The sequence below is a fragment of the Pelobates fuscus genome, chromosome 3, assembly GCF_036172605.1.
Source record: "Pelobates fuscus isolate aPelFus1 chromosome 3, aPelFus1.pri, whole genome shotgun sequence".
Classification (NCBI taxonomy): Eukaryota; Metazoa; Chordata; class Amphibia; order Anura; family Pelobatidae; genus Pelobates; species Pelobates fuscus.
The window spans coordinates 92811603-92838762 of NC_086319.1; the positions used below are offsets into that span (position 1 = coordinate 92811603).

General features: G+C 40.4%; 1 protein-coding gene across 2 annotated transcripts in view; it reads left to right on the forward strand.

The window, feature by feature from the left end:
• STK10 (serine/threonine kinase 10) overlaps positions 1 to 27160 on the forward strand; it is a 114830-nt gene that overhangs the window by 21066 nt on the left and 66604 nt on the right. For both annotated transcript variants that reach the window (XM_063447360.1, XM_063447359.1), the window contains exon 2: positions 10204 to 10368. In XM_063447360.1, the coding sequence (XP_063303430.1) occupies positions 10204 to 10368 (165 nt within the window). The remainder of the gene's footprint in view (positions 1 to 10203; positions 10369 to 27160) is intronic.

Genomic DNA, 27160 nt, shown 5'->3' on the forward strand with positions numbered 1-27160 from the left:
CTGCTGTGTATGATGTGTGTGACAGTGCTGTGTATGATGTGTGTGACAGTGCTGTGTATGATGTGTTTTGTGATAGTGCTGTGTGTGATGTGTGAATGCTGAGGGTGATAGTGCTGTGTGAGTGCTGAGGGTGATGTGTGTGATAGTGCTGTGTGTGTGTGTGTGCCATGGCAACGCACCGGATCTCGCGAGAGGAACCCGGCGGAGCTGCAAGTTAGAGCTCCGCCGGGTTCTCTCCCTCCCTCCCTCCCCAGCCATAGGTCTCTCCAAGGGGCCGGTGAGGGAGATCATTGATCTCCTCACCGGCCCCTCATTGAAAACAGCGGGGCCGGCGCTCAGATAGTGCCGGCCCTGCAAAGACCGGCAGGGGAGATCCTGGGACCTTCCCCTGCCGGCCTCGGCCCATGGCCACCGCGGCCCACCGGGCATTTTCCCGGTGTGCCCGATGGCCAGTCCGGGCCTGCTTATGAAAAATCACGGCTTGAACTATCTTGCTTTGCATGTAATGCGTCTATCTCAGATATTAGTTTCCCCTTTTATGTTGCATTACTGATATAATTACTGACAGAGCACCGCAATTGTGGAATGACCTCCCGCACAATTTAAAATCTTCCCTAAGCCTAAAGTCCTTTAAGAGATCCCTCTCTACATACCTCAAAACAGAATGCACCTGTCATGGTTGATTATATTTTTCCTACCTGTTCTATGTTAAATTTTGTATATATTGTGTATTGATATAATAGGGTACAATAAAATACAAAAACTATATCAATGCAATGTTTTGTGGACCCAGGACATACTTGAAAACGAGAGAAATCGCAATATATCTTTCCTGGTAAAATATTTTATAAAAAATAAATAATAATATAAATGCACTTTGGCGCGATATTCAAATTTTTCGAGTATCACATGTAGATTCAATTATTGGGGAATTTAAAATGGAGACCGTGCTGTTTGCCTTAAATATGAAGTTATTTTTGGTGCTAATTATACTTTCGCTGTAATTAAATACACTGGAAAATCAACCAGTGAGTACTCCTTGCTTTGAATGCATTTCTAAATGCATTTGAGAATTGTACCTGGCCCCTGACGAAGGTGCATCTCCTAAGCACCAAAACGCACGTTGGGCGTTTTTTCCTGCACTGGGCACTGGTGTTTGTAGCATCATGATCACCACTTAATTTATTTCCTTTTTTTCTTTCCTTTGCCTGTCTAGTTAGTTTTACAGGGAGAGAGGCTTTCTTAATTTTAACTATCAGTCTGATTTTGACTGATGCTTCATTTTTCTACTAGTTTCTATCTCTCTCTCTCTGTAATGGACATTGCTCAATTTTTGAGCCTTTATTTACCCTAACATTGACATATTCTAGGGTGTTTAGACTATGGAGATTTAGCTATTTGACACTCATATCCCTATAGCAGATCACAATAAAGCTTATCACTAGGGCTGAGTGAGGATACTGATTAAGTACAAATTATCTCCTTAGCTATAGCACTCTGGACTGGCAAGGGATTGTAGGATCACCTGTATATACTTTGTTTGATAGGGGTCTTTTGACCATATTATTTTGATAGTCAGATTTTGTATTTAGACTCTACCGCGCTGTATATATTTCCAGACTATGCAGGTAGTCTCACTCTCACACTGAGACTGCTTTGCATATTTAATTGTTGTTGTTTTGAGAATTGTACCATAGTGTCACTAATGTTGGCATGACTCTACTTGCAGTATTTGCTGAGGTGTTGGTTCCCTGGGGACTGTTGGGGAATTGGACGGTCCCTTATATCCAAAATGTTTGAGGCACCGGTACAATGTATATGGACGGTTCATGTTAGCTGGATATTGTGTAAGGCAGCAGTTTGTGACTGAGTCATAAGATTTATTTATTTTTTTTTTTTTTGATGGGTCATGAAATGTATTCCTCTTTGGTAACTTCTGCTTTTGATACAACATCCTTTTATTACATGTTCACTTCTCAGTTCCCACACTTGGCTTTAAGCTGAAGAATACATCCTACAGGACATATTTGTAATGAATAAAATCATCTGCATGATGACTCTGTGAGTCACTAAGTCAATAAGCCAAGTTGAAAACTGCCAGAATGTTTCAAGATAGTTTTCCCAATTATTAATTGTATCTTTATCATTGAGATCCGATCTTAATAGCATTTTTCTGTATTAATATGCCACAGGTTTTTCAAAACAAGAGGACCGGTTTAATTACTATACACTGAATTGCAGTGCACAGTAAATCTATACTTAAAAAAGTAGGTTATTATAACGAAGTTCTTAGCTGTGTGAAAATATACTTAACTCAACACTTTGTCTACATTTATTTATTTATTTTTATTATTTTTACTGTGTTTAGTAAATTAAAGGGACACTATAAGCAGCAAAACAACTTTTGCTTAATGAAGTAGTTTTGGTGTATAGATCCTGTCCTTGCAGTCTCTATGCTCAATTCTCTGCCATTTAGGAGTTAGACCTCTCTTGTTTCTGTGTATTCAGCACTAACCCCACCTATCCTGGCTGTGACTGGCACAGCCTGCATGGACAAGAAAATGGTTTCATTTTCAATCAGATGTTAAATTGCTTTACTTGTTTTTCCTGCTCTGTAAATTGAAATTAAATCACACATAGGAGGCTCCTACGTGGTCTAGAAGGCCTACTACCAATGCAGGATATAAGTAATTCTAAAGTAAACAGAATGCACAGTTAAGGAAGATTACACATTACAGGAAATGTTTAGGAAAGCTGTGCAAGTCACATGCAGGGGGTTGTTAAAGGGACACTATAGTCACCTGAACAACTTTAGCTTAATGAAACAGTTTTGGTGTATAGAACATGCCCCTGCAGCCTCACTGCTCAATCCTCTGCCATTTAGGAGTTAAATCCCTTTGTTTATGAACCCTAGTCACACCTCCCTGCATGTGACTTGCACAGCCTTCCATAAACACTTCCTGTAAAGAGAGCCCTAGTTAGGCTTTCTTTATTGCAAGTTCTGTTTAATTAAGATTTTCTTATCCCCTGCTATGTTAATAGCTTGCTAGACCCTGCAAGAGCCTCCTGTATGTGATTCAAGTTCAATTTAGAGATTGAGATACAATTATTTAAAGGACCACTCTAGGCACCCAGACCACTTCAGCTTAATGAAGTGGTATGGGTGCCAGGTCCAGCTAGGGTTAACTAATTTTTTTATAAACATAGCAGTTTCAGAGAAACTGCTATGTTTATCAATTAGTTAAGCCTTCCCCTATTTCCTCTAGTGGCTGTCTCACTGACAGCCGCTAGAGGCGCTTGCGTGATTCTCACTGTGAAAATCACAGTGAGAGCACGCAAGCGTCCATAGGAAAGCATTGTAAATGCTTTCCTATGCGACCTGCTGAATGCGCGCGCAGCTCTTGCCGCGCGTGCGCATTCAGCCGACGGGGAGGAACGGAGGCGGAGAGGAGGAGGAGAGCTCTCCGCCCAGCGCTGGAAAAAGGTAAGTTTTTACCCCTTTCCCCTTTCCAGAGCCGGGCGGGAGGGGGTCCCTGAGGGTGGGGGCACCCTCAGGGCACTCTAGTGCCAGGAAAACGAGTATGCTTTCCTGGCACTAGAGTGGTCCTTTAAGGTAAATTAAATCTGTTTGAAAGTGAAACCATTTTTTTTTTTTCATGCAGGCTCTGTCAATCATAGCCAGGGGAGGTGTGGCTAGGGCTGCATAAACAGAAACAAAGTGATTTAACTCCTAAATGACAGTGAATTGAGCAGTGAAATTGCAGGGGAATGATCTATACACTAAAACTGCTTTATTTAGCTAAAGTAATTTAGGTGACTATAGTGTTCCTTTAATAACGCTCTATAATAAAAGTGATCTTACTTCTAAATGGCAGAAAATTGAGCAGAGCCTCTACATGGGCATGATCTATACACCAACATTGCTTCATTAATCTAAAGTTGTTTTAGTGACTAGTGTCCCTTTAAATAGTGTATGAATTTTGCCACACAGGACAGACCATTTTGCATTTAGTTCTCATTGACTTGATTCATTTATACATGGAGTATAAATGAAATAATAAAAAAAAATTGTGGCATGGAGTATTCAAAAATGCTTAAAGCTACAGTAGCATGAAAGTTTTTATTTAGTTTTTTGCTATTGCCAATTCATTTGCAAATACACTTGTATTCCGTAATTTCATGGATTTACACCAAGCTCATATCTGCAAGTCATGGATAACTGCAAATCCATGTATTAAACTGAATTTCTTTCCATCCTCTGCCAATTGCATGTAACATTAAATAAATCTAAAAATACGATGGGTAGGCTGAACTGTACCCACAAGACTCCATGTCACATTTTCTACATTGCTAATTGCAGACCATGTGATTAACCCCTTAAGGACTGCGGACGTATGAAGTACGTCCGACAAAAAACTAACCTTACGGTAAATTTGAGAGCTTCAGCCGCTCTGAGGGTATTACACGATGCCTCGATATCAAGGCATTGTGCAATAACCCCCCCCCCCCCCCCACACACTACCGGGCCCCCGAGTGATCGCTCCACCCGGAACAATCACTTCCGGGATGCAGCACGTGACGCCCAGCAGTGTAGGCAAGAGTATTGGAAGCCTTCAGGCAGGCTTCCCATGCTTTGCGTTAGGGATCGACCGATATTGATTTTTTAGAGCCGATACCGATACCGATATCCTGTGAACTTTCAGGCCGATAGCCGATATAATTTGCCGACATTCTGTACATTTACCATTTTGGAAAATAAAAAACTATTTCTAAAGGTAAATGCACAAAATATACATGCCACGTGTAGTGGATGCAGTGTGTTTAGACAGGGGAGCTGTGTATGTGTGTGTAGTGGATGCAGTGTGTGTTTGTATAGGGTGTGTGTATATAATGCAGTGTGTGTTTTGTATAGTGTGTGTGTGTGTGTGTGTGTATAGCGTGTGTGTATATAATGCAGTGTGTGTTTGTATAGTGTGTGTGCGTATATAATGCAGTGTGTTTGTATAGTGTGTGTGTTTGTATAGTGTGTGTGTTTGTATAGTGTGTGTGTGTATATAATGCAGTGTGTGTGTTTGTATAGTGTGTGTGTATATAATGCAGTGTGTGTGTGTATATAATGCAGTGTGTGTGTGTGTGTGTGTGTAGTGTGCATTATATATACACAAACACACTGAATTATATACACAGTGTGTTTGTGTAGTGTATGTGTATAATAATAGTGTGTGTGTGTGAGGGGGCATTTTTTATTAAAAATTTTGTTTTTAATTTTATTAAATTATTATTTTTTTTATATATATTTAATTATGATTATTATTTATTTTTTGTTGTCCCCCCCTCCCTGCTTGTTGCCTTGCCAGGGAGGGGGGATATGTTAATCCCTGGTGGTCCAGTGGCATTGGCTTAGCTGGGGGAGGGGAGGGGAGGGGAGGGGAGGGAAGTGGGGTGGGCAGCAAGCGTTTACTGACCTCCCAGCAGCTCCTCCAGCTCCCCAGTGTAAATCTCGCGAGACCCGCGGCCGTCAGAGCTGGCCGCGGGTCTCGCGAGATTTACACTGGGGAGCTGGAGGAGCTGCTGGGAGGTGAGTAAACGCTTGCTGCCTGCACCCCCAGGACCGCCGGGCTTGTAATGAGCCTGGCGGTCCTGGGAGGTATTATCGGCAATATCGGTATCCCTATTGGCCGATACCGATATTGCAGAAAATACCGAATATCGGCCGATTTATATCGGTATAACCGATAATCGGTCGATCCCTACTTTGCGTGTACTGAGTGCATCAAAGGGTCAAGGCACTCAGTTAAAATAAAAATTAAATTAAAAAAAATGAACCCTCTCCCTCTCCATGTTCTTACCGATCGCCACTGTTCCCCCACCCAGACAGTCCCCCCTCTGCAATTTAGGACCCCCAGGGACCATGTGACTGCTCTAAAAGAGCTGTCACGTGTCCACAGTGCTGCCAGTAATTTTTTTTTTTAATAAAGTTAATACATTAATCTAAATAAATATCTCATACTGTTTTTTTTTTTATTAATATATATATTGTAAAAATAGTTTTTTAAATGTGTAATTTTATTCTAAATGTATTTTGATATTAATATTTATATCAATATACACTTAGAATGGAATTTTATCTCACTCGCTCTCTTCTCCTCCCCCTCCCCGAAGCAGCTCCGGACCTCCAGGGCCATGTGATCACATCGCCACTATAGGAGCTGCCAGCAAGGGTACGGTCAGGCAGTCCCCCAGGCTGCTAAAAAGTGAAAGAGAAAAAAAATAATAATAATAATAAAACAAGTATAATATACATATACAGGTGGCTCTCATTTAGTGACCTACCTGTTTTACGACTGCTCGCACTTACGGCCAGGCGTAATGCTTTCCTATGGACGCTTGCGTGCTCTCACTGTGATTTTCACAGTGAGAAGCACGCAAGCGCCTCTAGCGGCTGTCAATGAGACAGCCACTAGAGGAAATAGGGGAAGGCTTAACCCATTCATAAACATAGCAGTTTCTCTGAAACTGCTATGTTTATGAAAAAATGGGTTAACCCTAGAAGGACCTGGCACCCAGACCACCTCATTAAGCTGAAGTGGTCTGGGTGCCTAGAGTGGTCCTTTAACCGAGGCGTTTGTAAACCGAGGTACCAGCGTTTACATAGCCCATTTTTAATACCCTGGGTTGTCTACATTTGAAAATGGTATTGCATGATGGTTATTTCACATTCCTGGGCTACCATATGGTCTCAAAAGGCAACACCGACCCAGCAAACCAATCTGGCAAACTGAATCGGGCAAGCCCTATACTGACCCTGTAACTTTCTAAAACACCATAAAACCTGTACGGGGTGGGTATTGTTATACTCGGGAAGCTTTGCTGAACACAAATGAGTGTTTGTTTAAAAAAAGTAAAACTTATCACGACGATTAAATCACCAGTAAAAGTGCAGTTTTTGCGTAATAAATATATAAAAAAAAAAAAAAATGCAAGAATCAAATATGAATGCCAACTTTGGCTACTAGAAATGACTGGACATACCCCATTTGTAATACCCGGGGTTGTCTACTTTTACAAATGCCATGATGGGTTAACTTTCATTCCTGGGCTGCTATACGGTCTCAAAGGCAACATAGGCCCAGCAAACCAATCTGGCAAATTTCACTGTGCAAACATGGAAAAGGGGAAAGCCCTACATTTGACCCTGTAAGTTTGCAAAAACCCATAAAAGCTCTATATTGGGGGCACTGTTGTTCTCTGGAGATGTTGCTGAACACATATTGGGGTGTTCTTTGTCAGTAACACATAACAGGAACTGAGAATTCATGCCTAAAGTATAATGTAAGAGAAAAAAAATAAAAAAATGATCACCTAAAAGTTTGACAAAGACTGGTGGTAGAATTAGTGTATGGAAAGTGTTAAAATACCACCATTTGAAATACCCAAGGGTGTCTACTTTTCAAAAATATATTGTTTTGATGGGGGTAAATTACATTGGCTGGCTTCAAAAATGTCCCAAATAGGACATGGGTGCATGATGACCAGCTGTGAAATTACAAGGTGGAAAACTGAAAAGCGCACCCTCCAAATAAGGTCTTTTAGCCCCCAGAGAACCCGACACACCTATACATGGGGGGGTATCCCTATACTCGGGAGATGTTGCTGAACACATATTGGGGTGTTCTTTGGCAGTAACCCTTAAAGTTCTCCGTACATCTATTCTTAAATTGCTGTGTGTGTCAAAAAAATCACCATTTTTTTTTTTTTGGCATAGATTGGTGGTCAAAATAAAAAATAATTGCATGAAGAGTCAAAATACCCCAAAGTTTAATACCGTAGGTTGTCTTTTTTTCAAAAAAATATATACAAGTGAAGGGTTATTCAGGGATTCCTGACAGATATCAGTGTTACCATGTAACTTGCGTTCATTTAAAAAAAAATAATGGTTTGGAAATAGCGCTACATGTACTTCTTGCCCTATTTAACTGTTAACATTGGGTATTTCTAAACTCAGGACAAAATGTAGTAACTGTTTTTTAGTACGGGTTTTTTTGGCGATTGTAGATGCGTAACAGATTTTGGGGGTCAAAGTATGAAAAGGGGTGTGGTTTTTACTTTCACATTTTTTTATCATATTTTATAAAAAAAAAAATGTATAGTAATTTATATGACGTGCTGAAAATAATGGTATCTTTAGAAAGACTAATGGCGAAAAAAAGGTACCGTATATAATATGTGTGGGTACAGTAAATGAGAGAAACATTTACAGCTAACCACAAACACTGCAGACATTTAAAAAGAGCCCTGGTCCCAAACGGTAAGAAAATTGAAAAACGGTCTGGTCACTAAGGGGTTAATCAGTATGTAGCTATATACACACACACACACACACACACACACACACATGCTTAATTCCCTGCTTATGCGTTGTTAAAGTTGTGGGGAGCTGAAACGTTGCTTGTTCTGTGGGGTGACTTACCCTGAAATAAATCTCCAGTCTGCTACATACAGTCTATTTCCCTTCCAGTAAATTGTGCAAGTCCAAAATGTGAACTGACTGCAGGAACACAATTGCAAACGTTTAGCATTGTTCTATTGGATAAATATTACATCATATCTCATAACAAACCTTAATCATTTAGAGCGTACAAACCTGAAGGACAGAGCACAGCAATAATTACACGTTTACACTGTAAGCAAAAGAGAACAATTTTCAAACACATTTTTCCAGACTTGATTATGTACTCCAGTTTCATGTTGTGGTGAGGGTTTTTTTCCTTCTATGTTTTGGGGGGGGAAGGGGTGTCATATTTTCTCTTATCATTTAACTGGTTTTGCTTGTGTGCAATTCCAAGAAGTGATTGCTTTTGTGTTTTCATTGACCTTGCAAAATCAAATATGATTATCGTAAAGTAGGTTCTGTTTTATATAAATGTTTTCATAGATTGTTTAGTTTATAAAAGGCGAGTTAACAATAGCCATTAATTCCTGGAAAGCAAGGGAATGTTTGTATACCTGTTTATAGAAACAAACAACACAAACACCTTTTCCATGTACAGCTAGCAATTGAACTGTGATTATTATAATGAAGAAACACCAGGGTATTTGGTTATTTTATGATAGTTTATATTCTACCTCTGTGTGTATTGTATTTTCCGGACTATTATGCAGTGATAAAACTACTCCTCCTTAAAGGACAACTATAGTGCCAGGAAAACAAACTCTATTTTCCTTGCACTATAGGGTCATAAGGTCCCCCACCCCACCATCAGGGTCCCCCACCCGCTAGGCTGAATGGGTTAAAACCCCTCCAGCCACTTACCTTTCTCCAGCGCCTGGCTCCCTCTGTGCTGGGGAACTCTTCTCCTTCTGCCGACGTCGGCTCCGAATGTACATGTGCGGCAAGAGCCGCGCGCGCATTCAAACAGCCCATGTGAAAGCATTACTCAAAGCTTTCCTATGGACGTCCAGCGTCTTCTCAATGTGATTTTCACAGTGAGTATCGTGGAAGCGCCTCTAGCGGCTGTCATTGAGACGGCCATTAAAGGCTGAATTAACACTCAGTGGATTAACACTGTTTTCAGCTGCAGGGTTAAAACTAGAGGGACCTGGCACCCAGACCACTTCATTGAGCTGAAATGGTCTGGGTGCCTATTAGAACTGCTTACGATAAGGCCAATGTGACACTTGTTTTCTGAATGTATTTTTATCAGTCATGTTAAATGGTTTTAGAAGGATGGCACCTTCTGGCAGATCGACTCATTTCAGAAGTGAAAGAAAAAGTGTCAGTCACAATGTAAAAAAATAGAATGTACAATTTTTTTTATATTATAAAAAATTATCTAGAGAATGTAGAGAAATGTGTTACACATTCCTGTACCTCAAGCCAACCAAGTGTATGCCACAAACACATTGAATTCAGGAATGTAATGGGTTTAATGCAGTATTTATAATGTTCTATTTAATGAGAATCCGCATTAAAATTAGAAATCCAATCTGGCAATTAAAACTAATAAGGCAATTTGACTAAACCTCTGCTTATCTCTCTAGTAAGGATTCCCATACATGTGACATTTATGCGTTGCTGATGAAGTTTAAATAAAAGAAATCCAGGTTTGCCTTGGGAACGTGACTGTTACTGAAATGTGTCTGTCTAAAAAAAGGTTTGGAACTTATAGCCTAAACCTCACTTCCTTTCATTTCTTGTTCTAGGCTAAAAACCGAGAAACAGGTGCGTTGGCTGCTGCCAAGGTTATTGAAACCAAGAACGAGGAGGAGCTGGAGGATTACATGGTTGAAATTGACATCTTGGCCAACTGCAACCACCCCAATATTGTGAAACTGCTCGGTGCCTTCTACTATGAGAACAAGCTATGGGTAAGCAGCAATGCATTGTTCCCTCTTCCATTCCTTGCACAAGAATATGACTGACATCAAAGCTTAGTGATTTCTTTAATATAAACTCTGTTATGAAAGGTCTGCTTAAAAGTAGAAGTGTTGCAAAAAGATAACACCTTTTATATATAATCCGTCAAGAATAAACAAAAGAAATAAAACCATAATGACCAAATAATCATTGAGGAGGTTGGTATGACAAAAGTGACAAAAGGCTTTTTAAAAAAAAATAAATTTTCCTTTTCACATTCTGTATTTATGGTTTTGTTTTTTATATGTAGAGTTCTCACAAAGTTTTGTAACATTTGCCAGTCTGTAAAAGGAATATGTTGCCCTACCAACCATCAAGTGGGGATTTGAATATCTTAACTTTCAATGTGACATACTATCCCTGATTATTTAGCTAACAAAGAATTCCAAGCTGGATGTCTGAAGTGCTTAACGCTCGCTTGTGTGCTTCCATAGTGTTCAGGGGCTGGTACTGGCTTTCTTTTGTATATTCCATAAATGCCATAACTTGCATTTTTTCTTGCATACAAGCAGCTGAGGAGCAACAAGGCATTTCCTACTAGCCCGTCTACTTGGCACTGTACGCCGTTACAGACAAGTCTGAACAAAGTTATGCGTAACAGATTTGTTAGTACATTGTTCTATGTTTAGTAAGTAATTGGGTGTGACCAAATACAGATGCTCTAAAAATACTCAATTTCTCAAGGTACATAGCAGTTTAAATTTAGCCTAGCAAAGTTTGACCTGGGTTACATAACTGTACAGCTTCAGAAGTCTAGTCAGGATAGGGAGTCATGAATGTTCATGGCTTTGTTTGTTGACTCCTTCATTTGAAGCATAATAATTGCTCAGGGCAGTTGAGTTCCAGTTTTTTTTTCCCCATTGATTTCTGAAGGTGGGAGTGCATGGAGGAGGAATTTATACACTGTCATTTGAAAATAGTCTAACTAAGAATCTTCCAAGATGAGTTACAGTAACCAGAGTTCGTCCTCCTAATCTCTTTAAACTCCCTCATCATCCGCTTGTGCAGTAGATGGTTATCCTGTAGTCATGCTATGCTACGTTGGTACCAAAAAAAAATATTAGAGTGAATATTGAATTTATAGGAATACAAAGTACAGTGTTCTGTTGCTGCTGGGTTTAAAAGTCAGCGTTGAGATTTAGTTTTAATTACAATTGTAAGGGCAGGGGTTTACTGAGCTAAATGATTATGCCACATAGATATTGCCCTCGTGTAATCAAACTTTGATTTCCGTCATATTTATAGTGCATAAATAGTCTGTATTTATAGGCCTGCGTTATGGGAAAAATGATGCCTTTTGAGTTGTTTTCTGAAAAATTATTCTAAGTCGTTAAACTGCAGGTCAAGTGGTGTATGGCTGTATCCAGAACCCAGGGACAGTGTTATTTCCCATAATCCATACTTCAGCATTTATGTATCTTTTATATTGTGATTTTTGTTTTGTTTTTATCCCTCTGATTAAATCTTAAAGGGACACATTAATCACCAAAACAATTTTAGTTTAATGAAGCAGTTTTGGTGTATAGATCATGCCCCTGAAGTCCAACTGCGTAATTATCTACCATCTAGGAGTTAAATCCTGTTGTTTTTTGCAGTCCTAGGCACACTTCTCTGCATGTGACTTACACAGCCTTAACAAAATACTTCTTGTAAAGAATTATCTAATGTTTACACTTTATTGTAAATTCTGCTTAACTTTTTTCTTTTCTTTATCTCCTGCTCCTTAAAGGACCACTCTAGGCACCCGGACCACTTCAGCTTAATGAGGTGGTCTGGGTGCCAGGTCCTTCTAGGGTTAACCCATTTTTTCATAAACATAGCAGTTTCAGAGAAACTGCTATGTTTATGAATGGGTTAAGCCTTCCCCCTATGTCCTCTAGTGGCTGTCTCACTGACAGCCACTAGAGGCGCTTGCGTGCTTCTCACTGTGATTTTCACAGTGAGAGCACGCCAGCGTCCATAGGAAAGCATTATGAATGCTTTCCTATGTGACCGGCTGAATGCGCGCGCAGCTCTTGCCGCGCGTGCGCATTCAGCCGACGGGGAGGAGAAGAGGAGGATCGGAGGAGGAGAGCAGGAGGAGATCTCTCCGCCCAGCGCTGGAAAAAGGTAAGTTTTTACCCCTTTCCCCTTTCCAGAGCCGGGCGGGAGGGGGTCCCTGAGGGTGGGGGCACCCTCAGGGCACTCTAGTGCCAGGAAAACGAGTATGCTTTCCTGGCACTAGAGTGGTCCTTTAATAGCTTGCTAGATGCTGCAGTAGCCTCCTGCATGTAAATGAAGTCCAATTAACCGTGCAGGAGATAAAAACATGTTAAAGTAATAATATCTAATTGAAATGAAATCCATTTTTTTTTTTCATGCAATCTGTGTCAATCAGAGCCAGGGGAGGTGTGGCTAGGTCTGCATGGTTAGAAACAAAATTATTTAAAGGACCTCTATAGGCACCAAGACCACTTCAGCTCAATGAAGTGGTCTGGGTGCCAGGGCCCTCTAGTTTTAACTCTGCAGCTGAAAACATAGCAGCTTCAGAGAAACTATGTTTACACTGCAGGGTTAATCCAGCCTCTAGTGGCTGTCTCACTGACGGCCACTAGAGGCCGCTTCCGCGATTCTCACTGTGAAAATAAGTGAGAAGACGCTGACATCCATAGGAAAGCATTGAGTAATGCTTTCCTATGGGCGTTCCACTCGGGAGCCAACGTCGGAGGGGTAGAAGAGGCCACCAGCAACGAGGGAGCCCGACGCTGGATTAAGGTAACCGCCGGGTTTTAACACCTTCAGCCCAGCGGGAGGGGGGCCATGAGGGTGGGGGGGACATAAGGACTACATAGTGCCAGGAAAACAAGTTTGTTTTCCTGGCACTATAGTGGTCCTTTAACTCCTAAGTGGCAGTGAATTAAGAAGTGAGACTTCAAGGGCATGAAATAAACACTAAAACTGCTTCATTAAGCTAAAGTTGTTTTGGTAACTATAGTGTCCCTTTACTGCAAGGGCTTTTTTTAAAATTATTTTTATTATGCAGATGCATTGACAAGCAATAGAACACTAACTGCATTTTTTTTTTTTCATGGGTAACTTGAATAAACATTGGCATCTGCAGATCATCGTCGTATCAGTGTGTAACAGAGCTTATATGTTTTGCCAGACTTATAGTAATTTTAAGCATAAGTCTGGATCCTAATAGCATTCAAAATGTTTCAGTCATAGGATGAACAAGTGCTAACACATTGTTAAAATGAAGGGATGCTAAGGTTGCTAAGTAGAACACTTATGTATAAGGGTGGAATTTGGAATGTGAGACCAAACTCCAAGCTAACACTGGCGCTTACTGCCATGTGAAGATATGAGCTGGAGACGAAGCTAAATACATAGCACAAATGTGAAATATAATATTGGCTAACTAGATTAGATAGATGTCATAGCGGAAAAATGGGGGGTGAATAAACTGTGCAATGCAAGAAATAAGAACTCAAGACTCATGGGGCTGTTGGTGAACAGCCAATTGTGACTGTTGTGCCCCTTCGTGAGCAAAGACTTGAATATGCCATTGTTTTTAGGGACCCTCTGGACAGGGGCCTAGTGCTGGCCACAAGTTAGTACGGGTTGCAGCAACTTTCTCTACTACCAAGCTCTCATCACTGTCTGCTGTGGTAGGTTGGAGAGAGAGAGAGAGAGACCCAGTTCCCCAAGCTCATTCTGTGGTGTGGACCATTTTCAGAACCACTCCATTGTGTTACACTTCCAGGACCTCCGGTTGCCCCAATGATAGGCCTCCTTGTTGTGGAGTATTCGTTTGACATGACCCAACAAGACTTTCCATCTCAGGGTGGTCCTGGAGAGATCCTGATAAAAGGATAGTGTTACCTTCAAGTTGCTGGGCGCCAGTGGGTATGCTTCTAGTAGCATTCATAATGGCAAATGTATTGCCCATACGAGACCGCTGTGCAGTAGTATCGCAGGATCCCTTATTCTTCGCTCCAGGTAGGTCAGAGACTTATATGATCGCAACCACTGCTACGGCGGAGGTTGATTTCTGCTTCAACAGTGCCAGAAAGAGTCTGCCTATCTAAGCAGGTAGTTCGGCCACAGTTATGCGTGCACACTTCTTCTCTGACCTTCAGCTCCTTCAGGAGTCCTCTGGTGGAGGGAATTTCGTCCTCCTCATCAGAGGAAGGATTATAGAGGGCCACTCTGAAAAAGTCATCAAGAGTATCCATCTCCCGCTCCTCAGGGGATGAGGTTTTATCTGCTGACATGGCTGCCACCTTAGGTTCGACACCCTGTAGGACTCGTGCAAGATATTCCCCAATGTCACGGGAACCGCCTGCCTGTGCCGCTCGTTGCTTTTTAGAGCACTTCCTCATATCTGTAGGTGTTGAAAAGTGTGTCTAGGGCAGATATCAACCCTGGTTTTGGCCTCCAAATGACCACTTTAAGTGGGCTGCATATCGGAGCTCACTGAAGGTGCGTCTTATGAGCTCCCATGCTAGCTCCGCCCCTGGCTAGATTTCTTTTAATATCAGGGAAGCAATTAATTAAATTGGTCTACTTTTCTTAATAGAACTATTACCACTTTTCTTAATATGCTGAGATCTATCATATCTGTTTCTGAAAACATTTTAGAAGCGGCAATTGCTGCTCTAATGCAAGGGACTGCACAGTGTCCATTACATGCGTGGAGTGTTGCATCTGGCTGTGCAAAATGGGATTTGAAAACCTGATCCGTCATATGATGCCATACACTGAATTAAAGTGTGTGTGTGTGTCAATACTGCCATCATCTTGTGTACCTTACTCAAAGGCTGGGTGAGGTGCGGGAGAGCATGAGACACTGCCTCTCTCTCCCATGTGGTTATCACGTTGGTTAATAAAGCAAATTTATGCTTTTAGAATGTCTCAAATGGCAGCTTCCATAATATTTTTAGCAATCTATTAGAAATCTGGCAGTTTGATTGAAAACATAAAGGCAACTAAAAAAAAGCAGTTTTTCTTTCTTTCTGTGGCCCTCAAACTTTCTCCTTCTTATATAGTGTCACTGCAGAACACGTGGGATTTACGCTTCTAGGATAATAGCAAGTGATCTCTAGAGTGTTTCCACTGAGACTTGTTTAGGATGTGCATGTATCAGGGAAAGGTACTTATTGCGTTAAAGAGGTATACGTAAATGAACTAATTACCAGCATGTTTTCGCGTTGATAATCAGTCTCCTGGGTTGCCATGTTCCCAAGGTTGCCTGAGGCAAACTAGCAATGACTCTACTAATCCATTTAATTACATAGTGGTGCAGTGAGGTGACTCACAAATCCCGTTTATTGACTTATTGTGTCTGCTATTTCCGGTATCTGTTTACAGATCATTACTTTGTTCAATAGCCATTAAAAACGCCACCACTCCTTGACACGTGCACATTATTTCGCTGACTGTGTGCTTGGTAAAAGAATGTGTTTTTACAGTCAAGACCTCATAAAGAAAATTCAGAGCCTACCGTTCTACAGCTCAATAATCCATATCCTAGCACTTTTTATAGATTAGTATTTACCGTAAACTACATTTAAAGGAGCACTATAGGGTCAGGAACACAAATATGTATCCCTGACCCTATAGTGTTAACACCACCATCTAGCCCCCCTGGACCCCTCATGCTTTCATAAATATAGCAAAATCTTACTTGTATTCAAGTCTGAAGTTGCTGCCTCTGCCTGTGAACTTCCTCTGACATCATCAGAAGTGGTGGCCTGATCCAATCACAATGCTTCCCCAAAGGATTGGCTGAAACTGACCAGGAGGCAGATCAGGGGCAGAGCCAGCATGATTCAAACACAGCCCTGGCCAATCAGCATCTCCTCATAGAGATGAATTGAATCAATGAATCTGTATGAGGAAAGTTCAGTGTCTGCATGCAGAGGGAGGAGATACTGAATGTGTGGATGCATTTTAGGCAGCAATGACCCAGGAAGGATCTCTAACAGACCTCCGAGGAGTGGCCAGTAGAGTTATCACTAGGCTGTAATGTAAACACTGCATTTTCTCTGAAAAGACAGTGTTTACAGCAAAAAGCCTGAAGGTAATGATTCTACTCACCAGAACAAATTCAATAAGCTGTAGGTGTTCTGGTGACTATAGTGTCCCTTTAATAATATCTGTTAAACAATTGAGCTGGATGGTCATCACATACCCAATTGTTTAATTACAGGCTTTAACATTTCTATTTGTGTATGTTTTATTGTGTATTTACCCAAAAGTTTCATTACTTTCACAGATTATTAGGAAGGTGTTTTTTTTTTTCTTTGTCTTTTGCTGATTGTACCAACTGATATATTTGGCCAAGTTGTTTTTTATTTTCCCGTCGTTTGAGTTAAACTAGTTTTTCCACCGTTCCTTCTGTTTCTGAAAGTTTTGTATTTTGTATTTTTAAAGGGGAATCGCATGGATAATTTGCGACATTTTCCTTTGAAATAGGCATAATGTCAGACTGAATTCCTATTAAAGTGGATATTTCAGTTTTTAGTATAAAACTATGTATTTGAAATCAGGAATGTCATTGGGCGGCTGAGGTGGATGGGTTCTATCCTATGGCACTCTAGTTTAGTTTATTCTTCATTATCTCTTCTGTACTCTGTTATAATCTTCTTAAATTTCCTGTTGCCTTTTAGATGATGGTTTCAGATCACCGCAGCTTGTTCAGTTATGCTATAAGGAAATACATATACAATTTTTTTTAAATGAATTAATTTATTTTATAACAACAGTAAAATAAAGGTATGGTGGCGCTAGAAGAATGGCTGTTTAAGAACCAGTTTAGCAACATGGGAGAAATAATTTATGTAAGCATCTAATTGCTATGTTCATATTTTATTTTTTTAAATGGCAGTTTTGTTGCTCTCCATGTGGGATAGCATATATGCATACATGTTCCTAATGAAATTATACTGAAATATGTTTGGCTATAGTAAGTGGAATATACAGGTACTGTTTTTGGAACACCCAAGATGGAACATTTTTATGTATAACATTGCATGGTTTGTCATGCGACTGTTGAAAAAAAAATAAAGAATTTCAAAAAAATAAATAAATCTGGCAGTTTATAATCACACACACACACACACACACACTTTTTTATTTATTTCTCTTATTCGAAAGACTACTCCTTATCAAATAGTCCTCCTTATGTCATTTTGTTTCTGAAGGCTGTCTAAGTAAAGTCAGACTGTTAATTGGTCTGTAGTCTAAATTTTGCAGACCTTGGCCATTAAAGGACCACTATAGTGCCAGTAAAACATACTTGTTTTCCTGGCTCTATAGGGCCCTTGGGTCCCCCTCACCTCTTGGGTGAGGAAGGGGTTAATCCCTTACCTTTTTTCCAGCGCCGGGCTCCCTCGGCGCTGGGGACCCTTCTTCTTCTGCCGTCATCGGCTGAATGCGCATGCATGGCAAGAGCCACGCGCACATTCAGCCAGTCTCATAGGAAAATCACAGTGAGAAGCGTGTCAATGAGACAGCCACTAGAGGCTGGATTAACCCATTTGTAAACATAGCAGTTTCTATGAAAGGGTTAATCCTAGATGGACCTGGCACCCAGACCACTTCATTAAGCTGAAGTGGTCTGGGTGCCTATAGTGGTCCTTTAATCAAATTAAAGGAAACCAGTTATCCTTGTGATCTGTGTAAGGGAAGAGGTACTCCTAAAATGCTAACGTTAATGCTAAATTTGACCATTTATTTTAACAATGCCTTTTACCACCTTGTATGGGGGGTGGGAGGGGAGAAATACTATGTACATAGTTACATTTTGGTTAAAGAATTAACTAAAACAGATCCACGTTAAAGGAACACTCCACAGACCTGACCATTCAAGCCTGCTGTATTGGTTATGGTGCCAGGATTGTCTGGCACAGTCCCACAGCAAGCAGACAAACAATTTTAGTACGGTTTGACAATTAACTTGAGTGCTTGTGTCTCCAGTCCCTGCTTCTGGTCTTCTTCTGCAGAAGAATGTTAATACTAGATCTGAACATGCCTATGCAGAACCGCACTCATTGGCTGATAACATCAGACGAGCGTTCTCAGCCAATGGGTGCAGTCCTGGATCAGCCGTACTTTACTCTATAGAGACTTTTGCTTCTGCAGGAGAAAAATCTTGTCCACTATGCCTAGGGGACCCAGATAGGTTGTCAAACCGCACTAAAACCCAATGGTGCTTGCCGTGTTCCACGTTTAGAAGGAGTCAACTTACCAAAACAAAGCGTAATAGCTACGCTTACGTTCTGACTTCAGATGCCTTTATTTGAAATGTGACAAATCTACTTAAAGGACAGCTGTAATCAAATAGTAAATTTTTTTTTTTTTAAAGGTTGGACTTGATTCTACTGTTATAAAATAAACTGCTATTAAAGTTAACTTGCCTGCTGCAGATTCTCACAGAGCAATAGCTGCAGCAGGCAAGTTAGGTTTAGCACTGGTTGGTCAGATAACAATAGAATCTGACCCATTATTCACTGCCAGCCAGATAAAGTGCAATTTTCTTAAATCCATATACCTCATTTAAAAACAAATTACTAGTTGTTTTTTTTTTTTTGGTAATTTTTTTTTGTTTTGTTTTTTTTTTACAAAAAGATGAGAAGTGAAAATGTGATGACCGTTCTCTTTTGAAAGGGCACGTCTCATTGAGTTCGCAATCTGTAGATTTGCTTAGCCTTGCTAAGTTTGGTGAAATGTAGAAGTCTGGTTCATTCAGTTACTTGCTAAGATATGCGATCTTTAAGAAAATAACCCACAGCAGTTTGCAGTGAAAGCAGTCTGCGTGCCAGTATAGCCCTTTCCTGTTCGTGTAAAGTGTCCGCAACTGTAACGCAGAACTTATGCATGTACAAGGTGCTGATAAATGACACACATTTGAAATGAGGTTTGTTACTTCCGAAGAGACTCCCACTCAATAAGCAGTCTGTTTTCTACAAATGTAAATAGCGATAGTCAGTAATGTTACAGTCTGCTCACCATATAGATAGACAAATATACCAGATTACATTAATTTCATAAGATCAATGCAATGTGCTGTATTTCATGTTTGTCTTATTCCCTTATGTGTGTGTGTTAGCGGTCAGCTTCTTTGCGTGTATGTCCTGCTTGCTTCATTCTAGGCGAGAATTATTGAACAGTAAATATATCTATGCTTTGGGCTAACACCTTGTCTCTTGGGTTGTTGAAAAGGAGATTAGGTTAACCAAACAAGACATTGGCCTAGTGCTTCTTCCCTCAATGAAAATTAATGATGCTACCCTTTAACACAGGGGACTGTTGTTTCAGCAAACTTGTTCTGTAAGTTTTTTTTATTTAGTTTTTTTTTCCTTTCTCAAAAAGAAAACCCAAAACACAAGCTGACGAATGTTTGCAAAGGTGTGCAATAAAGAATCATTTTGAATAATTTATTATAAGGAATTTTTCTATAGAAACAAAGTGCTAGATTGTTAAAGGGACATGATCATTGAAATTGTTTTCATCTGACTGCCTCTTTAATGAATTCAAGTAAACCGGCAAAACAAAGAAAATTAAACTCTAAAAGAAGGTTCTGTGTATCCGGCAAATACTTTTTATTTGTTTAGTTCACTTTATTTTCTAAAGCTTAAATTGAAGTGACTTGAAATCCAATTGGGAAAAATAGCCAAGCTTTGAATATTTCGTAGCTGTAAAAATCTTTCAACATTCACATTGATATTTGGATTCAAATAATTTAGATATTAATGAATCAATACCTTTTAGGATAGTATATTTACACCGGATGACATACAGCAGTATTATTGCAGCAAAAACAAACAAAAGAAATGCTGCAATTTGTGAGGTGGGAAGATGGGGGCATACTAAATTTGTGTCACAAATTGTGTAGATGACTAGTTCATGTTTATTGTTTATTATTATTTATAAAGCGCAAATCAATTCCATAGCACTGTGCAATAGGTGGACTAAAAAGTATTTGTAACAAGGTGAGCTGGATGCACAGGAACAGAGGGTGTTGAGGGCCCTGCTCAAATGCGCTTACACTAGAGGTTGTGGGGTAAAGTGGCACAATAGGTAAGGGAAGGATGCATTTCCTGTACGGTAATAGCAGGTTGCAAGAACAGCCAAAATAAAGGGCTACTCCACCTCAAAACTAGTGTTTTCATAAAATTCGTTTCGGTTGAAGTAACCTTTTTGAGGTGGCCCCCCTCCCACCTTTATTTTATTTAAAAAGGAAAAAACTATTAAACACACTAATACTTCTGTTTCATTACGGAGTCCAAATTCTTCCCTTTAGCCTGATATCACCCCCATGGCTGTAGTGGATGGGGGCATGCTGCCACTGGCTGTCTGACTCCAGCATGCTCGAGTCAGCCCGGAGCATTATTCTGAGCTGACAAATGACGCTGCCAGAGGTGGTGCCAATCTTTTATTGTGTACAGATTCAAAGTGAAATGTTGCATGCGCACACACAGATTCCAGGAACCATGACCACTTCATGTCCACGTCAAATCACTGGAGCGGTCATGGTGCTTGGTTTAACCCTTTAATTTTTCACTGTGCTGGCGACATTGGCATCAAACTTGTAATTTCCCAGTCTCATAGAAAGCTGAATGTTTCACATGAGTGCATCTTCTGCCAGGTGTCCACTAGACATCTGCTATGCAGGTATATATAAATTCAACCGAATAGCCTGGCAGAGAACTGGGTGGCAAAATTGGCTTAGAGTATTCTGAAGAGCTCACTGGAGAACACAAATTCCTTTTTGAAAATTTTTAAATTTCTTTTCACGATTTGTGAAAATGCGTTATCTCGTAAATTGGAATTGAACTGTTTTGACACAACCACTAAAATCATCCATTTAAAATTTGTTAAATTAGTTACATATTTAATGAATCACTATAGGGTCAGGAACACAAACATGTATTCCTGACCCTATAGTGTTTAACCCACCATTTAGGTGGCCAGCCCCCTCTATAAAAGGATAACTCACTTTATTTCCAGCGCCGGTGCTGGATCCGCCCACTTTGTGACATCATTGAAATGGGCGGTTTTGGATTGGCTAAAATCGGCACAGTGCCGGGCCAAATGTCGTTTTGGCCAATCAGGACCTCCTCATAGAGATGCATTAAATCAATACATCTCTATGAGGAAAATTCAGCGTCTCCATGCAGAGCGTGGGGGCGCTGAACGGCAAGGCTGCTTACTGTGCAGCCCTGAGCCAGGAAGCCCATCCAGTGGCCATCTAAGGAGTGGCCACTTGGAGGTGTCCCTAGGGGCAATGTAAGCACTGCTTTTTCTCTGAAATGGCAGTGTTTACATGAAAATGCATGAAGGGAGCTATTATACTTATCAGAACAACTACATTAAGCTGTAGTTGTTCTGGTGACTATAATGTCCCTTTAATATTTCTGTAACTTTTTAAAGCTTTTAGATGTGTAATTTCTGTAAACACTGAAAGGGTCGTGTGGGTTTATGTTTCACTGTTATTCATGTTCTCACTATTAGGGGGAACTAAATAATCCAGACTCTTTCTATACATCACAACTTCTCAGGGTAATATTTACTATTTTCTAAAAGAGGTACCAAATGCACTCTTGGCCCACTGGGTTGACGATTTTCTTGTCTGGGAAATTAATGCATCCTTTGGAATCTATGCAGAGGCAAAGTATCTATTCATATGTATGAATTCAGTGAAGTTAGTGGGCAGATAAGGCTTAACGTGAATAAGAACATTGTGCATTCCAAGTGTTGGAATTTGGAGCACTGAACAAAAACATATTCTTCCATCCCCACCTACAGAGTAGTTGTACCCTGTCGCGGGAGCACAAAGAGCTGTCTGCTTCAAGAGACTTCATAGTATTGTCATATTGGAGCGGAGGAAACAGTTTGTTCAGTCTGCCATTCTGCAGAAAAAGAAAACTTAATTATTCATTCTGTCCCATGAAATGCCAAGCAGAATGGGACAACACCAATTCACAATTCTGAGCTGAGAAAAAGGCACCAATTGGCATCCCGAATTACTTATTGAAAGTGGATGTTGTTAAAGGACCACTACAGCTCACTGCGTTGTAAATATTCGAACCATTTTAGAATGGTTTAACTTCTAACCTGTAGTTAACTGGGTACCGCTCCCTCCCTCCACTAAATCTGTCAGAGAGCTGTAAGCTCTTGAGTAGGAGCCTTCATTATCTCTCCTAAACTAAGAACTGGAGTGCACAACCAGATCATTTGCTGAGAGCTGATCACTCTCAGGCACTGCACCTCTGAACACTTCTCAGATAGAGCTTCCGGCTCTCTGTTGGATAGATTAAGGAGCCTATAGGACCCCATGTAAGCAGGCAATCTGTTCTAAAGTGGTTTGACTGTTTACAACGGGGCACACTGTAGTGTATATGGCAGGACTCGACAAATTCCAGGTGCCAGGTCACAATGGTGACTAGGAATTTTGGCCTGGCATCTGGGATCTGTCGGCCTGAAGCGGTGTGGGAGAATGCAGGCAGCAGGTCGGCTGTGGAAGAGCAGAGTCTGGCCGGTGTGTGGCATGGAGCTGGGTGGCAAGGGAGGGAGCTGTAATGTCACTGCCTATCCACTGGAGCTCTCAAAAGCTAGGGAGGCTGAGTGGATTTCAATTAAAAAAAAAAAAAAAAAAAATGACAGCATGTGAGCGTTCACATGGCTGCGATAGGTGTCCATAGTGCTGCCAGCAGGGGGACTGCATAAACTGTACACATATATTAAATTAGAAAAGTAGAACCAAAAACTCGAACCCCAAAATTACAGGAGGAGAGGTGTCCTATAGGAAAAACCACTCTCTCTTCTCTATATGGAGCGAGTATATATTATAGCAACCCATTCGCAGTATTTGTTGATTAACTAAAATATAACCTTTAATAAATCATTAAAATAAGTAGTAGAGAAAAAATGTAAATCGAGTAGAAAAAATATATATATATATACACACAAAATCTAAAAAGGCTGTAGTCAACTAGCCTTTGTTACCGTCAGGGCTTGAATAGCCTCAGTCTGTTTGCAGCCACGGTGGTTGCAGGTAGAAGCAAAAAAGTAGTGGTTATTAAGGTTGTAAAGATTGTCGGAGTTTGACTTAAACACCATCCACATACCACAACAACTTGCCACCCTGGAGGCAAACAAACCCAAACAAATCCAGATTTGAGCCCCCTATTGTTAGCTGAAAAAAATTATCACAGCAGCTAGGACACAGTGTAGTAGTCTGTAAATAGCGTAACACACAGGGGTAAGTAGTGACCAGAAAAAACCTGATCAAAACCTCCACATCCCTAGTCTATAGCGTTAAGAGTAGTTAAGCTAAGTGTCCCTGCCGCCGGTTACAAAGAAACAGCTCACTGCTTCAGTTCAATTGTTCAAAGATTCGCTGGAGAGTAAAGGAAACATACTATCGGTCCCTATTTTTCAACTCCATAAGGTTACGATAATTCTTAAACAGGCGTCCCTGCGCTAGAGAAACAACTGGAGAGTATTTCAAAGAAAACTTCTATCTGTCCCTAGTTTTCAAGCTCCATCTCTAGCTAGTATTAAACATAAAATAATCAGGCGTCCCGACGCGCGTTTCGCCAATACTTGGCTCGTCCAGGGGAACCGGGTTACTGCCTGGTGGTAGTTTAAATATCCCTCCCTCCCTTCCCATTGGTCGATTGTTAGCCAATACTGGGAGGGGAGGGGCTGGGAGTAAGTGAGTGTTGGTTTAACCCTTCGAGATCGGGTACAGGTTCGGCACTCCAACCGACATCATTAAAATTGCTGTATCCTGTAGTGGTACAGTAATGATTATATCGTCTTTAGGCAATAGTGACAAAAGTGTCCATAGGACAACAAGCATCCACCTTCAAACCAGTTTTTCCAATAAGAGGTTCACAAACAGTAGTTATATATATGCTCCGTTTCTATATATACACACATGGCCAGACACTAAGAATATAATGTCCTTGTACAACATACAGTCTAATGTTGATGTGCTGGCACTCAGTTAGAACGAAACGTTTTTTAGGTGTTTCTAGGGAGTAATGGTTCATCGAGCGTCCCCACACCTTAGATATGACTACATTCTCCTGGGGATCCAGTGAGGCACTCTGGGTCCCAGTATACTCTTAGATAATGTCTAGGTCCTTTGATTAGTGGAATGTAGGGTTTATATGAGCATAAATATAAGATAAAGTTAGGGAAGAGAAAAAAATGTGAAAAAACATGTGAAAAAAAAAAAAAAAAATGATGAGAAAAAAATGAAATCCTGTTTCTTATGTTGTAAGCCAGTGCTGTAAACCATGCTGTAGTTCCATTATCTGGAATTCTGTACATTCTCCACTAGGGATTATCCCCTCTCTGTAAGTGCCACGATGAATGTAGAGAAACCAAACTAGTAATGCTGTAGGAAAATGTACACTTCACATTTTCAACATCTACTAGTTAAAATATTCGAAAAGAAACTAAACAGACCCCTCTTTTTATCTTCCCAGAGATTCTTAGGCATGAATAAATGGAGTAAAATTAAATTCTTCATTCAGTCCTCTAGGGTATAGGGTCTGAAAAGAATAAATCCAGCGAGACTCAGCCTTTAGCAGAGAAATATTAATGTCACCCTTTCGATGGTTCAGAGTCAGTTGTTGTAATACCTGAAACTTCAAGACTTCAGGTTTAGACGCATGGTTGATCCTTACATGTTTTGAAATCGGAGTTTCAATGTGTAGATTGGAGATGGAATTAATGTGCTGTAAGATGCGTCTGCGTAGTTGCTGATAGGTTTTTCCTATATACTGTAGCCCACACTCACATGTTATTATATAGATAACATTGGTGGAACTACAGTTGATGAATGCATTGATGGTTATCTCTGTTGAAGTTCTTTTATTCCAGACAGACCTGGTTGGTGCAATAAATTTACAGGCTTTACAATGTCCGCATTTGAAAAGGCCTTTGGTTGTTAACCAGGTGGAAGTAAGAGGTGTTGTCGAGCCAGGTTTCAGGTGACTATGTGTTAGTATGTCACCAAGATTGTTTGCTCGTCTAAAAGTCATAGAGGGTTGTTTAGTGATGGTCTTTCTCACACTGGTGTCATATTGTAGTAACGGCCAATTTCTGCTTAAGACATGTTGTGCTGTGTTCCAATGTTTATCAAAAGTTCCTATGAATCTTGTCAGACTCGGGGTGTTACTGAGTTCCCTAGGAGGTCTATGTAGGCTTTCGGATCTGTCTACATTAGTGGTTCTTTGGTAGGCTCTTTTGAGAATTCTGTTGGGATAGCCCAATGACTTAAATCTAGTTCTTAAATCTTTCGCTTCTTTCTCAAAATCCTCCTGGTTTGAACAGTTTCTCTTAGCTCTTAAATATTGGCCATATGGAATGTTGGCCTTTAAATGAAAAGGGTGGTAGCTTTGCCAGTGCAGCAAACTGTTTGTTGCTGTTGGTTTCCTAAAAAGTGATGTGCTTACATCCCCATTTTCATGTATGTTGATGTTCAGATCTAAGAAGACCAGGTGTTTTTCGTCAATGACATGAGTGAGTTGGAGATTAATATCATTGTGATTGAGTTCATCAACCAGCTGTTTGAATTGGGAGAAGGAACCTGTCCAAAAGATCAGAATATCATCTATGTATAGATGATATTGTGTATAGATGGAAAGTAATTTGAGTTTGACACATTAAACACAATTGTCTCCTCCCACCATCCCAAAAATAGATTTGCATAGCTGGGTGCGCAAGACGAACCCATAGCCGTGCCCCTTGTCTGTAAATAATATTTTCCATTAAAGGTGAAATAGTTGTGTGTTAACACAAAACGGAGCAAAGTTAGAATAAAAGTTTGTTCTTGTTCGATAAAGGTTCCCGATTTTTCCAAAAAATAGGCTACTCCAGCTATACCATTCTCGTGTGGGATGTTGTTATATAATGCTACTACATCCAAGCTGGCTATAGATGTATAAGGGGGCACCGTCAGATTCTCTAGAGCCAGAAGGGTCTGTTTTGTATCGCGTATGTAGGATTTTAGTTTCTGTACCAGTGGTTTTAATATCTTGTCCAGGAATTTACTAGCTCGCTCAGTCAGGCTATGGTTCCCAGAAATAATTGGTCTCCCCGGAGGCTTGTGCATATCTTTGTGCACCTTGGGGAGACAGTAAAAGGTTGCTATGGTTATATTAGATTGTGCAACAATGTATTTGAATTCATTCTGGGTAATTATTTTGTCAGTTAAAGCTAACTGTGCCAGCTCTTGTAATTCCTTAAAGAAAACCTTCGTTGGGTCATCCTTAAGTAGCTGGTAAGCAGCTGTATCAGAAAGGTGTGCCATACACATGTCCACATATTGTCCCCTTTCCATGAGAACAATATTCCCCCCCTTGTCGGAGGATTTTATAACCATGTCATCTCGTTGTTTTAGCTCTTGTAGAGCCAACTTTTCTACATAGTTTAAATTAGACCTGGATGGTTCGTGTATACCTTGGTTCTCTAATTCATTGGTACAGATCTGGACAAACATGTCAATGCAGGGAAATTCTTTAAGGTTAGGAGTAAACCACGACAGTGGTTTCAAATCGGTCAATGATTCTCCAAGTGCCTGTTCAGAGGATAAATCTGTCAGGAGTTGGAAAATATCACTATCTTCAGGGGTCAGGCCTAATTCTTTAAGATTTTTTAGACTTCTCTTTTCATGGTAGGCATGTAGGGCCAGTTTACGTCCAAATAGGTTCACGTCTTTGGCCCAATTGAACATGTTAT